General features: G+C 46.3%; 1 protein-coding gene across 1 annotated transcript in view; it reads left to right on the top strand.

Annotated features, from left to right (window-relative positions):
• Nucleotides 1-8,481: 8,481 nt before the first annotated feature.
• Nucleotides 8,482-18,662, top strand: part of LOC149335410 (uncharacterized) — a 32,192-nt gene continuing 22,011 nt past the window's right edge. Inside the window, exon 1 of the mRNA XM_089552102.1 lies at nucleotides 8,482-8,728. Coding sequence (XP_089408228.1) covers nucleotides 8,527-8,728 — 202 coding nt within the window. The 5' untranslated portion in view covers nucleotides 8,482-8,526. The remainder of the gene's footprint in view (nucleotides 8,729-18,662) is intronic.

Here is an 18,662-nt window from a genome sequence, read left to right as displayed (position 1 = left end):
CCCCTCCCCTCCGTTTCTGCTCGAGCGCACGCGCTAATAAAACACACGGCGGACGGCACAGGTGTCTCGTGTTCCACGGAGCAGAAGGAGGAGGGGGAGAGGGAAGAAGGAGAGTTTCCGTCACTTCCGCCCCGCACGCCGCAGCGCGGCTAGGTTTATGCAGAGAGGCACCTAACTCCCCCTTCAGCTGACTCCTCTTTCTTTGCGCCGTGTGATCCTCCTTTACGGTCGTGGGTGCCGCTCCTTCTCTCGCTCTCCTTTCCACCTTTGGAGGAAATAAAATTAAAATAATAAAAGAAAAGGTAGAAAAGCGTGCCCCGTCGTGCTCGTATTTGCGGATGCGGCTCCGGCTGGCGTGGATCCGATCTGAGAGACGGCACGCCGCGGCTTCTTGCGACTCGGTCTGGGAAGGCAGCTACAACAGCTCCCTCCCTCCCCTACAGCCAGGGGTGGAGGGAGGGGGGGGAGGGGTGCAGTCTCTTGTCTTTACAATATAGCCTCGTTATTTATTACTTGGTTTTGAACCCACGATGTCACTTGATAGGTGTGCCGCCGTACTCGATTTAGAGCGGCGAGGAAGAAATAACGGAATGACAGGCTCTTGCGTCACAGAACCGGCGTTTCTTTTTTTCATTGCTTCGCGTTCACTCTCTGTCTTTCTCTTTCTACCAATTTCTTTTTGTAGTCCATTCGTCGGTTGACTGCGCCCTAATGGCTCTCCGTGCTTTTAGGGCCGCGGTATGGACTCGTGGAAGTGCACTTTCATTTTATTTTTTGTGAACGGATTCACGTACCTCGCTCGATTGTGACAGCACCCGTGAAGGCACGCGAGAGAACGTGTGCGTAATGGGGTGTCCTCTAATGTGTCACTGCGCATTTCTCTCACTGTTCGCAACACGAATGAACACCTCCCCTTGTTCTGGGAGTTAATCGAAAGCCGGCTGCGGCACCGGCACCTTCAGATTATGTAGGGTCTACCTTTGTAACTCTAGGCTTTCAAAGCACCTATTCGCCACTTTCGTAATCCACCGCGCGCCCCTCTGCAAATTCTGAATCCTGGACCAAAAAACAGAAAACATTGCTATAAGAAATGCATACGTCACTTAGAAGGACACTTTGCTGGGCTTTAGAGGTTGCACATTCTTAGGAAGAGGCTTCTGTGCATATAAATTTTCTTGGGGGCAGCGTAACTCACCAGTGAGCTGCTGGCGACACCAGCTTCTTTGAACCGCGTATAGGTGGCAATAGAGGCCTGGCATGTCTGCTTTTCGTGGGCCCTGTGAAAATGTCTCAGCTTAACCACGGCTTGGTCACGCGACCGACTATTGGTGGCCGCACAGCATGAATAAATCACGTGACCCACCGGTGACCCACGACGCAGTGAAAATGCTAAGGTGCACTGTTGGACTATTCGAGTAAAATAACATGGCCTAAGCTATGGCCAGTGAAAGCAGACGAGACAAAAGAATGAGCTTGCGCAGTGGCATTTTCTTTCGTCTCGTTCTTCGATTCAGAGTGGTCGGACACGCGGCTCAATTTTTCAGATTCCCAGGAGAAGAGGCAAGCGGAAGTTGAAGAAAAGTGGCATATGGCAGAAACTCCCGTGTCAGCGTCAACCTTGTTGATGGTTAACGTTTTCGTGGTTGCACAGAGGCACTGATTGTTACCGGTCGTCATCCCGTAATTTCTGGATAGCATGTCCAATCGTGACACCACGTTTAACAGATGTCAAAAGCTTCGAGAGTTTGATGAGGTCGATCCAGGCATCAAATCCGGTCGGCTTTTAAGCGCAGACGTGAACGTAACAGAAAGGAACGACGGCAAAAGTTCGCAAAGACGGTTGTCACAAAGAAGGGTAAAATGATGCTTACGCACTCTAAACCCAAATCCGCCTATATGGGAGTAAAAAGAGAATAAGCAGTCCTCTAGCACTCTGCTAGAGCATTGCTTACTTCCTGTTCACTCCCTTCTGTTCAGTGGTGCTGTTGCGGAGCCTAAACCAGTGATTTATCCGACAGACTTCTGTAATTCTTTGTTGCTTTCCAAGATTGAGGAAAGTTGCACGACACCGAGCGCCATTATAAACTACGAGACGGACGTGATGCCCCTGTAGATATCAATCTCTTTAGAAAAAAAAAAAGGAAAAGATTCAATATGCCTGGCACAATCCAGTGTTTCTAGATCTAAAGAAATTTCTAATTTCCCGAACTATAGCTTGCGATCTCCCCGGATTTCGGAAAATCTTATTTCAACGATTCTCACGCGTCCGACACAAGCTCACCTACTGCTCTAAACTACTTATTCGCCATCCTTTGGGCTACTGGGCCCCACAAGCCAGCCACCAGTAGGACAGCAAGAGAGCTTCTCATCGAGAGGGCCCCGGGTAACCCGAGCCGGCTTCAAACACAGCCAGACATGTGATAGAAGGTCCCGTGGCGCGTCGCAGACACGTGGTCGCAACCGACGACAGCCGGACAAATTTTCTTCGCTTTTCTGAGAAGAAAGAGAATATTCTTTATCATCTCACCCGCGGATTGCACATATTTCGTTCGCTTTTTTTTGCTTCTTCAAGGAGCACTCGCATCTGGACTTTGAACTTCCAGAGGAACTCCCCGGTGTTATTGTTTCGCCTCCCCTCGGCGACCCGTCCGTGCACAAGGTCACTGTGTCAGGAAGCTTTGGAAGCCTCGGCTCAGCTCTGTCGTCGAGGTGGAGGCGAGTAGTACCGTTTTCACTCGAGTATAATCCAGCCCTGTGAGTGTGCAAGAGCCGGTATGCGTCAGACACGTTCACAGAATTTCTTACAAACAGCTGTATACGGCACTTCATTCAATGGCATCGGTTACATAGTGTGACATAGTATGACTTATGACATTTTCGGGCTTCTTTAGTAGGCGCTCGGTGGAGCCAAGTTCAGCACTGACAACGAATTCTAAGAAAAGGTGCACGCGTCCCTGCAGGGTCTACCTGAGGAATTTTTTTTTCCCTCTTTGAAATCAAGGAATCGATGAAGCCGTGGCTCTACAGCGTTGAACGCGCTGGACACAGTGTCGAAAAATGATGAAACACTTTTAACTTGATAGGTATTTGAAATAACAAAATAATTAAGGTTACTTTATCATTGCCCATGTAGCTTCATTCATTTGGTACAATAGTCTGTGTGATGTGGCGCTCATTCATCTGAATAAGTAAAACCGAAATGAATTAAATCCAGGAAGGCTTGGGAGCCGCAGCTAAGGCGACCCGTGTAATAGAACCAATGTAGTCAGTTTCTTGCCGATGGGAGGGACGGAATATCTCGTAGATTTTGTTTTATGCCAACTGGTTCTGCGTTTGGTTGGTGCCTTTCTGGTGGTCTGCCTATATTGGGTGAGCGATCAACTTTTTATTCTAGTATTTCAAACAGCACGCACAGTTTCGTTACAGGTGCTATTGCAGCGGTGGTTGTTGTGTTTGGCCTCCGTAGAAATGGCACCTACCAACCACGAGGAATCAGCCAGGTACCGTCCCATATAATACATCCAGTGGCTCAAGGCCATTCGTAACATAGCGCAATTCCAACACTACGTAATAGGACTCGCAGCACTGCACGTTCATGCGCATGCAAATGTGCATGTGCATGTGCATTTTGTATGTGCATTTTTGAACGTCCTTGTCGTCATGGGACAGCTGTGTGCTGGAAGGAACAATGTGAGAAGGACTTGTCCCTCAGACATGTCTTAAAGCCGGGCAAATACGGTACACCCTCGTCGTCGTCGTCTTCACCGTAGCTGTCCTTCCGTCAACCCCTGTCAGGGTGCCTGAAGCGCGGTGTTTTTTCCCCTCGGTGGTGACACGTGCGGTTGAAGTGGAATAAAGAAAAAAACAAAGCAAAATAATAACGAGGCCTCTCATCTCGGAACAGGGTTCCGCCTAGCTCTGTCTTTTTTCCGTCAAGCACCGCAGATTACGAACGTCGCCGAGGTCACGGACGAAGGGTCCCGTCACAAGGAAACCCCTCGTTGGCTCCCTCTTTCATTCTCCAGTCACCAAAATTTTGAATCTTCCGCACATTATGACTGCATGTGCGAGCAATCCGTTATACTTCTTGGGGAAAGAGGCAGTGGATTTAGAAAGCAAAGTTGATTTTGTCATCGAAATTTGTCTTTCGGGGCTGCATAGCCTGCTCGGTTAGACAAGCTGGATAGGCTAAACCGACTAAACAGGCTGGACAAGTAAGGCTGGAGCATGGTAAACTACAATAATTTTTTAGAAGCGAAAGCAGCTTTATTCCACACCGAAAACTAGCAGATGGATGCAAACTTTAATCTTAGACAAGCTGGATCCAACGTAGAAATGGTATCTGTTGTTAAAAGTCTCGGTGTTCCTTTCCAAGAGAATATGTCTTGGCACGCTCACGTTGAGATGACTTGCTCCAAAATATCCGGCAGCGTTGAGATGCCATCGCGCCTGCTGTTTCTCTTGCGGCAGAACGTACACTTATTGCTTTATAGTTGTCTCTTTTTCCCAGAGTAAGATATTGCTACTTAGTTTGGGGCACTGCAACCTACCTAGACATAATGAACAAGTTACAAAAGAAAGCTGTGCACATAATTTCGAATGCTCGTTACGACGCGCGCATCAAGTCCATTTTGAAAGCCTGAATCTGATCCTATTATAAAGTATAAACTATTCAGTGCTACCTTCATGATATGAGACCTCGATGATAAAAAAACGACCCTCGTTTTACGGAAACTGCAGCGGCAGCTACAGTACACACGAATGAATTATGGTCGCAGGATGCTATGGCACACCTCACCACTGAAATAAATTGCGACCATCTTGCACATTCCTATAAAAAAAATGCAACCTGACTTTCGATCAAACATCCGTGATTTTATTTTTCATGCATACTACAGCTTTTTCTCGAATTTATACTTTTCCAGAATTTCAGTGGACATAAACATAACTTTAACTAGCTTTCTCCACTCTTGTTTCGTGCGTTTTTCTCCTCGCATTGCAAATTTTGTCTTCATATATATTTCTTTTTTTTATGTTTAGCTTTACTTGAAGTAAAAATGTACTTGCTCTGAGTTTGCCTTCGCTGGCATGTTGTTTGCTCCTTTGCTTGCTTTTGGAACTTGCACGCACTCAATTGTCGGTTCACCGCCATTCAGCCACCTGTACGGGCTGCAGGCCTTGTCAAACCCTTCTTAAACTTTTAATTCCCCCCCCCCCCCCCCCCCCACATACCCTACCTATGAAAATAAAACCTCTCCAGTGACGTTGCATGCTGAACATAAGTGTCACTTTGCCTTAGTGTCCAGGCCTACTTGCTTAACAACCTCAGTAACCAACACGTGAACGGGAATGTTTTCTCGTTACGACATATGATGACCACAGCGCAGACGCTCCCACTGTGTAGCTATTGTTGTCAAGAAATCCCCCCACAATCTCCCCGTCCAAATCAGAGAAGCAGGTGAGTCGTACGATTGACCCAACGACGTCGCAATGTCGGTTACCGGGCTCCATTGATTTCAGCGTCGCCGAAGCCGTTTTTCCATCTCCTTCGCTCGGCGACGGAGGCGCGAACCAAACACGTAAAAAAAAATTAACAAAATAAAAAGCACTCTAGCGAGAAGCGGCCGCGATACAAAGGACGAGCAAATAGCGCAGCGCAATCGATAATGCATTAAAGAAAAGCCAAAGGCTCGCGGAGCGTCCATTGATGCTGGCATTCTGGGGTATTGATCACTTATGGCCGTGATCAATGTTGCCATGGCTATAGATGTGTACGCATTATTCACAGAGTCCAGATATGCACTGACGGTAAAAAAAAAAAAGTCTGGGAATGCAATAACCCGCTTCCTTCCTGCACCCTTCCCTCTCTCCCAACTCTCTTCTCCATTTCTCTAACTCCCAAACTATGAGCCTACCGACGCTGTAATCAATGTGGTACGGCGTGTTCGGATTTATTATTTTTTTTCCAGCTTTTGTTATTTCTTTGCGTCGTCCCGAGTAGAGCTGTAACCAGGCTGCAGGAAATAAGTGGACATCGTCTTATCGTACTTCGTCTACATTCGTACGCATATGTAGAAGCTTGTTTGCCCCAGTGTCACAGGGATTCATGTAAGATGTATAAGCTCACACCAGATCGCCATCAGGTACAAGTGTACCTTACATGTGTACACTTGAACACTTGTATTGTGCAAGTGTACGAGACGAGAGTTTGAAATTCAACAATACAAGTACCAAAACTGAATATAAATAAAATGCCTGCCTGCCTGCTCCATTCATTCATTCATTCATTCATTCATTCATTCATTCATTCATTCATTCATTCATTCATTCATTCATTCATTCATTCATTCATCCAAAAGACGCGGGTTTGACCCCGGCCGCGGCAGTCGAATTTCGATGGGGGCGAAATTCTAGAGGCCCGTGTACTGCGCGATGTCAGTGCATGTTGAAGAACCTCGGGGTGGTCGAAGTTTCCGGAGCTCTTCACTATGGCGTTCCTCATAGCCCGGGTCGATTTCGTGCGTTACACCCTCATAATTCATTCATTCATTCTTCTTCCTTGCCTTTTCTGTCTTTTACATTCCTTTCATTTTCTTTTCAGTTCTTTATTTCCAGCTTTTTTCTTTTCTCTTTTCTTCGATCTTTCTTTGTCCTTTTTCGTTCGCTTCATTCATTCATTCATTCATTCATTCATTCATTCATTCATTCATTCTTCCTTGCTTCTTTCCCTGTATTACATTCGTTTCTCTTTTCAGTTCTTTCTTCCTGGCTTTCTTCCTTTTCTCTTTTCTTCTATCTTTCTTTGTTATTTTTTATTTCGCTCTTCCTTTTTTTTCAATCTTTCAGCCAGTGCCCGAGCAAAGGCTTGTTACATTGCCCCATCATTTGCTTTCGTTCAAACGGAAGGTGCAGGTGATTACAAGAAATCAGTGGCCGATTCCTCATACCTGCTCACACGGAAGGGCGTTCGGTGCTTGACTTCCTCGTGCCGATACCGTTGGCAACAGTGACACACTCGCATTGTTGTAAGAGACAACATTGCTCCAAGAATTGAGGCAACCATGCACTGTTTCAAGGTGCAGTACTGTTCTAAGCACTGTTCTGAAGCACTTTCCTAATGCGCAGCCCTGTTTCAAGGCAAAGCACTGAGACAACTCTAACGGCAGTCAGGAGCTTTTGTGAGGCATTGTTTTGAGGCCTCGGTCTTCCTGGCATCAACTACTGCATCTTCCACCAATGTGTCAGGAAATGGTGACACAGGACATATAACCAGCGACCACACTCATGTCAAACCACTTATTTAACGAGAAATGCGGAACGCAAACGCTTAGCTTAATGACGGTAACGCTCGGCACTTTTTCCTTCTCTCGCATTTCCAGGAACAGCAGATCGCGCGTTTAACGACCCCTGCAAGAACTACGCCTGATGGGGCAGCCTTGCAATCTAAAGATCAGCGATGCATGCCGCGAACTCGAGCACAGACACGGTCAACATTGCGCGCCCCCGGGGTCATGACGCGAGTCCTGAGAATCGATGCGCGGACTCCCGCATCGCCACCGGTAGTCGTCCTCCGAAATCGATGACGACAACGGTCACATGACCGCACCACCACTTACCCTCATTCGCCCCCCTCCCACGGGACAAACGAATCGAAGTCAGTACCGCTGAGCGTTGGGCACGGTTTCGCGCATTCGTTAGAGTGTCGGCGTCCGAAGAAGGTAGTACTGGAGCCACTAGTCTTTTTTAGCCCGTCGGTGACTTGTGATTCGGTGTCATAACTTTGGCTTTGAGTGACTTGTCAGTCCCGTCCTGGACTCCGGACAGTCGACAACTTCTTCGAGTCAGCTGTGCTACGCTTACCCATTTTTAAAAAATTTTGACCAGGCGGTTAACTTCACAACCTCTGGGGACAACGTAGTTCCCTATTGTGGCGTTGACTTCGTGGTGATAGCAATTGCGCGTTTTCGAGCGAAGTACGTTGTGGCACCTATGTGAGTGACGCTGTTGGATACCATGACGTGACTTGCTGCTCTCCATAAATTGAAGTGGTACAATACCACGACAGAAAAGCAAAAGAGTCGATTTTAAACTTCTTTATTTTCTCAGGAAAGTACAAGCTATAGCCATAGAGTTCGAGGCTTACACTTCCCGCTGAGGCTTTCGTGCGACGGTAGAGTTATTAAGGTGGACAGCAGTCGACGGAAGAAGATCTCATAGTCGAACTCAGTGGTACAGTTGTCGTGTGAAGTGGCTCCTTGGGCCACTTTATTTCCGCCCGGTCGAAAAGGAATTCTGGCATCTGGATTTGTCGACCGGACTTTGCTGTCAGCCGTTTTCCTACCTGGTTCGAGTAAGCCTGCAGTCCTGGTAAAGGGGCCCGCAAAAACTCACTTGAATAGGGCAATCATAACGGGTGAAGAGAAGAAGGAAGGCATCGACTGCACCCTGTAAATGTGGTCTGTGTGACGGTGAAGTGGGAAGTCTAATCATCTTCTTTGGCGCGGTCGACCAGCATAGACCCCGAACATGGGTTGCGCGAACGCCAAGGCTGCCGGCATCCCGGCATCGGGCAAGACAGACATACCGTTAGAGGTTACGGACGGCTGTGACCGCCCGAATTACATTAACAATCCGCTGCCTAAGGTGGTGATCAACGGCGGGGACATTCTGGACAACGACCACGACGTGAAAACTACCGATGTCGAGGACAAAGCCAACGGGAATACAGGTGAACCTCAAGCCTCTTCCTATTAACAGTGCTTCCTGATTTTCAAAAGGTTACTTTGTGACTCACGTTTTTCTTCGATGTTAAAAAGCCCCTGGCCTACCGGTTTCAACTTAAAAGTCTGCTATGAGTTTTGTTTAACGTTAATGTTGTCTTTCTAGAAGCATATCCCTAGCCGATTACACTGACCTCTCAGGTAAACGACGCGTGGCTGCAACATGCTTACAGGCTGTGGACCGCACGCTGCATAAATATGCACTTTTCAAATGATGTCTTTAGCACTGGGCGTGAATGGTTTCTTTCATCACGGACAAATAGGATCTGGTGTCACTGTACTTGTGAACGTAGTCTTTGCTTGTGCTCGCCCGTAAAAGACTAATTCAATATTCTGGACGCGCCTGTAGCGATGACACGGCCGAATAGCCTTCGTATTGCTATACCCGCATGCATGCCATTGCTTACGAAGGCGATGAACTGTTGAGACGTGTTTGACAACTCTTCCTGTTGTCGGTGTCCTGTGTCAAAACAGCTGATTCGGTGGGGATTTGATTTTGAGTACCACATAATAAGGAAGAATATTTGTTCACAGATATGTTAGCTAAGAGGAGGGAGATCAATTGTAACTCAAGAAAAATTATTTTCTAATTTTGAAACTAGAGAAAGTAATCTTTAGCTGGATTTAGAAAAAAGATGTACAGTTTCAAAAGCTCGAGTGTCCTAGATGACGACCATAACATCTCAGAGAATTATGCCAGTTCTTTCAAAACTGTTTCAAGATATGGTCATCCCAACATACGTGCTGGACAACCACTATATACACTCCAACTTCAGGCTCAACCCGCCTTCTTAAACCATGGACAAAAACTGTGGGATGTTTAATGATGTACCCCTCTCTTCCTCATTCCGAGTTAGAGCTGAGATGAGTACTGAGCCCACAGTCTTCTTATCTGATAAGACTGCTTCTTAGTATTGAACGTCGAAGCTCTTGAAGTGTTCTGCCTATCTGTGTGATTAGGACTTCAAACTGTACCGAAAATTGGACATGTTTTCTCTCAGAGACACACCGATGAAACTGTGTCGAAACAAATATTTTACCGCTGTGCTATGTCACGCTTGCTTTTCCAGTGTTCTTTATTTATCGCCAGCTACGCAGGGCCATATTACTTTCATTTCGACATGCGAAGCGATTTATCCAGCGTATAAACTCACAAAGCGTATAGTGGCACCAAGCTCTCTGCTCCTTTTGAGGGTGGAAGTTACCCTAAAAAATAGTTTGCCGCTCAGGGCGTGTTTTTACTGGAAAGCCATCGCCCCACGCAACACTATAAGAACCCAGCCACTAAGCCCGCGAAGAACTTGAAACGCTTTTTGAGATTCGGAAGACGCTTTCATGCGCGGACGCTTTCATGTCCACCTTTCCTGTGAGTGTCGTGTTTTGCGCTAACTTTTGTACGAAGAATGAGCGGAATAATTGGAAATTCGCGCAAATTTTAGTGAACTAATTCACTGCGTGTGAGCCAAAGAAAAAAATCTATACCCTCTGAAAGCTATAATGGTCATAAATGGATTTCCGTAAGTTCATAAACGGGGAACTTTTGCAAAGGCTACTCGACGGCCACTTCTGACGCAAATGCGATTCTCTACACAAGTCACCTGTTGCTAAGGCAACACTAAAGCACGTTTATTTTCATTTTCATCTGTTCGGTTTGTGATCAGGTAAAAGATTTCACTGAATTTTTCTTTTTAACCGATGAACGATATGGCCTAAGGTAAAGTAACGTTTAAACGCAGTCGCGGCCCCTGAATCGCGTCTTTACTACTGTCAGGGCAACTACTGTCAGGGCAACTACTGTCAGGGCAACAGGCACAAAGACTTCCTACGGCGACAATAGGAACTGGGAACACTCTTTTTCCGTATCTGTAAAGGTACAGTCTTTGTCAAAAGTTTAGACCCCAGGGGGTTCACTTCCAGGCTTTATATTGGGACTCCAGGAGCATTCATGGAAGTCCTACCTATCGCAGGAGGCAGTACCAGAAATCTTCTCATGTCCAGGAAATTTGGAGCGCTAGAGATGCATTAAGAACGACACAGTGAGGCTCAAAAGAAAACCCCCTGGGCTCCAAACTTTTGACAAAGGCTGTACATACACACCGCCGTAAAAGGTACATCGGTGTAGGGAATCACGGCACACAACGAAATGTTTGTATATGCAAAGAACCGTGTGTGAACGGCCACATCACGAGGCGTGGTGACCAATAGCGACATACAACGACACATAGAGCAAAGGCGCCGATCAGTCACGAGATTATTCTATTTGAGGACGACTTTTTGAATTTCACTCTTTACAAAGGACGCCAGTTCTTGCTTCTACAAAATTGCGCAATTTAATAATAAAAAATAAAAGAAGGCTTTCTCCCCAGAAAAACTTGTGAACAAACCACAGGGATACGCCTATCAACTTCGCTCAATGCGGACGAAAGATTCTTTTCAATTCAATTTCTTGCTGTGATCGACTTCCACACCAGCCAGTGATGGGGGTTGCTGGGAATTGTGACGTCATATATGTACTGTTGGGAACCTCTGCGCTTCATAATGTATGACGTCACTGTTGCATCACAACTGCCTTTTCTGTACTGACCGCCACTGCCACGGTAATCTCTGAAAACTCTCCCGCTGTAATCTTCTCCCTCTCTTTTCCCCCCACAGCTATCGTTATACCAAGAGACATGAAGGAACCACGTTAGAAACGTCTAATGTTAAGTACCAGTTGCTGGAAGCAGACATTCTCGTGACGTCACAATGGCGGAGTGTTGGCATAAAGCGCGTGCATATAAAAGCCGCGGCCTATGAAGACGAAGCACTATTCTGCGGACGGTCTATTTCGACGGCTCAATGAAGTCGGCGGCGTATACTTCACTGGCGACCGCTGCGCTGTTAAGGAAACACGACAATAGCGTGCTTTAAGCCCCAGGAAAAAAAATCTACTCTCGACTACGAAAGTGGAACAGGGGAACAAAAACGAATTCACCCTGGCAACACGCGTGTTTACGACCTCGACAGCAAACGCAGAAACGCAAAAGCAGACATTGGCTAAATTTATGACAGACAAAATAAAAGAAAGAACGACTCAATAGCCGCTCAGGAAGCGGTGAAAAATGAGCGTCTGCATGTCGTAATGTATGCACGGCTGCCGTTACTGTTTGGACGCGAACGACCAGTGGTTGCTCTCATTAGAATTTACTGTCACGAGTACAGAGGTACTCATATTTTACTCCTTTTTGTTTTTCCTATTAGTTAACAATGGCTCATCGCGGTATACCTCATTACTGTTGGAAACGAAGGGTCGCTTGCATGCATTAATGAGTATAAGCAATATACGGAATCATCATTTTAGCACACGCCACAGTCAAAGCGCTTTTCGATGTGTTTGCTTCGGAACGGCGGCATTTCGAGGAGTGAATCATATGTCACGCTTGCCGTTGCCATTTTCTTTTTACTTTGCTGATTTTTTTAGAGACTGCCGCGGTTCCTTCAGGCGCACCTGATGTTCAACGCATTGTTGAAAAACTACGGAGAATGCAAAAAAAAAGAAAACAACTGCGGACTCCATTTCAGCACAGGATAGCAATGCTAATGCAGCTTACAGACGAAACTGAGAGCTTCATGCAACTTCTATTTGAATGAAAACCAAATATTTGGCTTTTCTGTGGCTATTTTTGAGTTTATTTTTGCAGGAAAAGTTGCGTTAGCTGCTGAGAGATTTCGATTTAGAGGGAAACATTTTTACTCGTCACTCGGTTCAAACTCGGGACGTCAAGATCGAAAAGGACTCTGTGATTACTGTTTGGAAGTGAATGGCAGTGTATCCTGGCCTCAGAGATCGGAGAAAAACTTAAATATGTCCTCAATCTTTCTTGAACGACTGCTAAGAAGTCTGTTTGCTTGGTAGGCAAACAAATTGCATGAAGCTAACAAGGGATTACATTAGACCATAAGACGCAGCGCAAAGTAACAACTGATTCTGCATAGGCAACACACAAAAAAATACAGTGATACAGGCACAAGAGCGCTACAGAGACAAGGACACACAGAAGCAAAGGAAAACGAGCTAGAACAAAAATAATACTACTTGGATTGAGGGACGGACCCAAGAAAGCAATTCCTCACTGCACGACAGTGCCAGATATAGATGGCTGACGCAAGTGTATTTAAAGACGGACTGACGGAAAATCTAAACTGGCCTGTGTTGACAGTTTATCGTGTTTTATTGTCAGAAACAATCAGTTTTAGAAGGTAAGAAAGGTATAAAAATTAGATACAGGTGTCGCCATCACAAGTTATTTTGGTAAGCAAACTGCGGTGCGTCAAATTTTTCTTTATGTCACGGATTTCTGAGGCAAGGCTGCACCACCATTCGCTTTTAAACGGTGATCACGGAGTACCTTCCGGTATTGACGTCACGGTCTTGAATCGGGAGGCGGGAGAATCTTTAAGCTCAATTTTCTAAACAATAAATTCGCCCTTTTCTGGCGGACAAAAACCAACATAGCCAGAAAGAGCAAAGAAACCAATTTACATCAAGAAAGAAAATTGAATGGCGTTGTTCCCCAGCGTCCCTCTAGAAGTCTGCCTACCATAGACTTCCATGAGTTCCCGAGTTCATTGACTCCGGCGATGGTGCAGAGCACTTACCTCACCAAATATATGTTGGCAGCCATATGCATGCCTTAGAGAAACGGTAGATGGAATGAAGGCTTGTTCTGGGCAGTTTTTTTACCAGGGAAACAACGTTTGTAAACTTCGTCTGAACGAAACGGCGTGCTGACGTCGGGCTTTGCACGGCAACTTGTCATCAAGAGACGCCATGTGCTTCCTTTGATAGGCGTTTTTCATTTCAATCCCGAAATGCTGATTAATGAGCCTCTACTGAAGAGAGATGATATATAAAATACTATTCTCTCTTTCCTGGCCGCAGCGATGACTGAGTGGTTATGGAGCTCGGCTGCTGACCAGAAAAACGCGGGTTCGATCTCGGCCGCAGCGGTCGCAATTCGATGGAGGCGATACGCTAGAGGCCCGTGTAGTGTTCGATGTCAGTGCGCGTTAGAAAAACCCACGTTATTGAAATTATCCAAAGACCTCCACTACGGCGTCCCTCATGGCCTGAGTCGCTTTGGGACGTTGAACCCCATAAAATCAAGATAAAAGAACTCTTACCTCTTTATCTCTCCTCATTATCTTTCCTCATTATTTCCTAGTTATCTACGAACCAACCCGCCCCAGCTTCCACTTCACTCGGAGGAGATAAAGCTGTTGGCGGAGAACGGAGGTTTATGTACGCGATAGAAACTAACAACGAATCCTAGCAGTTTTAGCGCGTTGACTACGCTGTCAAAAAAAAAGAAAATAAAATAAAACGCTGATTTCTCCGGAAACAACTTGGCGAGCTATGTGCGCTCGCTGTTGAGCTGTATACACAGCGCATGAATCTGTACAGCAAGTAAAGAAAATGCTGATAACTGAAGGTTTAGTTCGTAATTAAAGCGATTTGCAGCAGAGTGTAGTTTGAAGTTAAAGCTCGTTCTTCTGCGCGACTTCAGAAGTGAGCTTAATTAAATTACATTGTAAACTGCGCTTTCAACTCTCTTTGCTCGATTGAGTAAAACTCAACGCGTTTAAAATGGAGTAAGTCGCGGTGCTTATCATCAGTTGTCACGTTGGGTTTTATAATTCGTCGAAGGACAGCGACAAGCATGGAAACGGGAACACAGCTACTTGCATGGGCGTTCATTGGTTTTGCTTCAGGGATGCGTATCGAAGCTGTAGCGACCAAGGAGTCACCAGAGCTTCGAAGGCGGATTACCCCCTCGCGGACAAAGCTGGACACGTCTACATCTTGCACTGTTTACGGTGGAGCCACGCGTTCGCTCGCTCAAAAAACGGCCGTGCCAGTCATTCACGCTTGCTGTACAACTTCCGCGCGCACTGATATCGCGGTAAGAGGTCATTAGCGAGCGGAGGCGAAGCGAATAACAATTTCGCCTCCGGGCGTTTAACGGCAACGCACACCAGTCATGTTTGCTGTCTTTTATGTGTTTTTTTTAACGCTGTCCACTCGAAATTAACGGTCCCTCTCTAGCGCTCATGCGGGATAAACGTGGCAGCGTCGCTTGCCGTTGGAGCGCCTCGCAGAAATACTGGCAATGGCGGCGACGCTAGTGGGCGATTGAATGCTTAATGACCACGTGTTTTCGAGCGCCTATATAGCAAGCGACATTCGTACCTTGCATAGAACGCCTTAGACGATGGAAGAAAGAATATCGGAGCGAATGAAATGAGAGGTTTGACAAATGAATCAAGGAAATAAGTAATAAAGAGGCTGAATAAAACGAATCAAACAGTAAATAGGAACGAGTGCCTCAGAAGATGGTTTGGTTTGGTTCATTTGGGTTTAACGTCCCAAAGCAACTAAGGCTATGAGGGACGCCGTAGTGAAGGGCGTCGGAAATTTCGACCACCTGGGGTTCCTTAACGTGCACTGACATCGCACAGCACATGGGCCTCTAGATTTTTGTCTTCATCGAAATTCAGCCGCCGCGGCCGGGATCGAACCCGTGTCTTTCGGGCCAGCAGCCGAGCGCCGTAACCACTGAGCCACCGCAGCGGGGCCTCAGAATATGGAAGAAAGGAGATAGCAGGGCGTGAAAGAAGACGGGGAATAGATTAATAAATCAATCAAGGAATGAAGGAAGTAAATGAGGTGGAATAAAACAAACAAAATGGTATGGTTTGGTTTATTGGGGTTAACGTCCGAAAACAACTCAGGCTATGAGGGAAGCCGTAGTGAAGGTCTCCGGAAATTTCGACCATCTGGAGTTCTTCAACGTGCACTTAAAGCAAACAAAATGTTAAATAGAGAAATAAAGGAAGGAAGAAAAGGGAACAAAGAAATAAGGAGAGGAAGGAAAATGGAAGAAGGAATGAAGTGAAACGACTAGATGCAAACGAGTAAAATATGTGAACCAAGGGCAGGAGAAGAAGCTGTGCTCTAGAGGACACAAGAAGTAATGCATCTACAAATGAAGGAAACAACAAAGCAGAAAGGACAAAAGCGGAAGGACGGAAGCTAGAGAAGGAATCAACACAAGCAGGGGAGTATGAAGGTGTCGAAGTACAAAGAAGGCGGAAGGAATGTAAAGGCTGATAGTGAATGAATGAATGAATGAATGAATGAATGAATTATGGCAAAAAAGACTAGAAGTAGGTGAATAGCAGAGAAATACTCAACAAATATATAAAAAAAGAAATGCGAAGGAAGAAGGAAGTGCGAAACCGAATGGAACGTCGATGGAAACAAGTGGAACGAAAGAATAAAGGAACGAACAAAGGAAAAAAACGGCGGAAAGAAGGAACGCGTGTAGATGAGGTTCACCCCCTTGCTCTCTGTCCGTTTATGCTGTCCGATGCATCACCGTACTCAGGCCAACCAGCGCACTCTTCCACTTGGGCCAAATTAGACTCATTGTAGCCGCTTTATAATACTACACGTGCGGCAATGAGAGCGCTACGACGTGCTCTAATTCGCGGCCGCTAAACTGCCTGCGTCACGCTTCTTTCAGGGTCAAACTCGGTCTGCAGGGGAGCCTAGCAAAAAAAAAGAAAGTGCAAGGGAAGCAACCATGGGGGTGAGAAGGCCGAGGTTACGAGGGCAAGTGGGGAAAGGAAGCCCCCACTCCCTAAGCTCCCCAGTCTCTCCCCATTTTTCCCCAGCCTCCGAGTGCGCTCAAGTTATAGAGGTCACGATCGCCCAGTCACGTACGTCGCAGCCTGGGACTTTTCGACACCGTCGGCGCGAGAACGAAACACATAACACCGGCGTTATAAACAGAGAGACGCAAGGGACAACAGAAAAGAAAGAACTACGCGAGAAAAGCTTGGAGCGAAAATGGGGCGGTTAGGATATAAAAGCATTGTCGACACGACAACGCCATCGCCGGTGGTCCGGCAGTTCGCCGTCGGCCATATGTGTCCAGCTGGACGTTTGATGTCGCGGTCGTTTAGCGGGGAGCTTCAATACGCCCCGAGGGAGATCTGGGATAGCAGAGACTGCGTCATTTCTTTGGACACCGCCTCCTGCTATTGCGCAGAAGGGGGAAGTTATGATGTTCACATTGCGCGCAGGACGGACTGGTCCTTTCTTTTCTTATGCATTTCTTCGAATAACGATTACTTGAAGTGCCGTTGCAAGCTGTCAGTCCTGTGTCTCTTTTTATGGAAGTGGAACAAATTTTCTCGCAATAATTGGTCGGATTACAGTGGGGCAAGGTTAATTTTATTGGTTTATTTGAAACCATGTCGAGGGATATTAATAAAAAAAAATTGTTACGAACGTAACGTATACAGTGAAAGGCCCGGAAGTTGGAGGACTGTGGGCAACCTTAGGTAGATCGACGAGTCATGCAAGGGAACAATAACATAAGATTCATCACATTGGTTAAGAAAACAGGAAATAAACATAAAAAACAGTTGAATTTAACAAAGAATCCCAGTCGCACTAAGAATATACAAATGCGAAACTATATAATGCGCCAATTTTGCAAAAGAAAGATGATTCGTGAAAATATGAAACAATGTGAAGTTTCCGCTGAAAAATGCCTATGTATTCCAGAGTGAAACGGCCTCAGAATATGAGGCCACTTCTATCATAAATTTCTATTCGTATAAATTTTGGAAGTAAAAATTGTTTTTGGCTGCAAAGCTAGTAGATGTGTTGTTACTCTGTAAGTTTTCTCGTTTAGAGCAGGAAAGAAAGAAGGAACCAAACAAATAAATTAAAGACAGAAATGATTTCAAACAATATCTTGTATTTTAAGGAGTCCCTCAGCAGCGCTGCACTGCTTGGTTCTGAATTAGCTTAAACCATTGCTATTCTAATAATGGCACTAAATAAGAGAGAGACGGATAGCCAAAGAGACCCATGGCCTTGCCACCCGTCTTGAACAAACACGTGAGGACAGTTTCCCCGCACCCCATCACCTCGCCTTGTTATCCTTTTTTTTCCTCGGACACATTTGAGTAGCCCTATTTCTTAGCAGCAGTCTAGTATTAGATTACGAAGTGCCACAAAGCTTACGTCACCCACTTGTACAGCTGTCAACTACACTATCATCATCGTCATCCTGACTACGCCAACTGCAGGGCAGAGGCTTTTCCCATGTCTCTCCAATTAACCCTGTCCTCTGCCAGCGGCGGCCACCGTATCTCCGCAAACTTCTTAACCTCGTCCACCCACCTAACTTTCTGCCTCCCCCTGCATCCGCAGTTACAGCTATCCTTAGACAGGTATCACTGCAAAAGCAGCGGGCGAAAAAAGAGGTGCTCACAGAAATCAACAACTATTGCGAAGCAAGAAGAGTGTGCGGAGAGCAAGAACGACCTGGTTCATGCCTGTACTCACTCTCCCTTGAGGAACAATCGAGGCTAATTGACGTTGGCAGATATTGAATGTTTGCCTAGTTTGTAATGACAAACGGCCAATTTTTACTGAACACAGAGCTTTTATAAGCTGAAAAATTTAGAAAAAAGCAAACATATAATCCCTTCCCCCCCTCTTACCCCCCCTTTCCCCCCTTTCCCCCCCTTCCCCTCCCCCCCCCTCCACCCCCTTCCCCCACCCGCTGCCATTCACTTCCACTGGTGTCCGCGGAGTCCATCTCATCATTTACGAACTAAGTTCGAATCGAGCGACGAAAAATAAAGGTGTTGCATTCCTAAATACAACTTTTATGCGAAGCATATTGCTAGAGCTACCACTCACGCCGTCGCCGTGGGACCCCCACGTGACACCGTGACGTCACACCACGTGACATCGGATGAGAGAGCCGGCCTCCACCTCGCGCCGTCGCCGTGGGACCCCTAGCCGTCACGCCACGTGAC

This window comes from Amblyomma mixtum, chromosome 7 (genome assembly GCF_055824585.1).
Source record: "Amblyomma mixtum isolate Tamu chromosome 7, ASM5582458v1, whole genome shotgun sequence".
NCBI lineage: Eukaryota > Metazoa > Arthropoda > Arachnida > Ixodida > Ixodidae > Amblyomma > Amblyomma mixtum.
The sequence above is the reverse complement of the archived record's forward strand: the minus strand, read 5'-3'. Positions and strand labels throughout refer to the sequence as shown.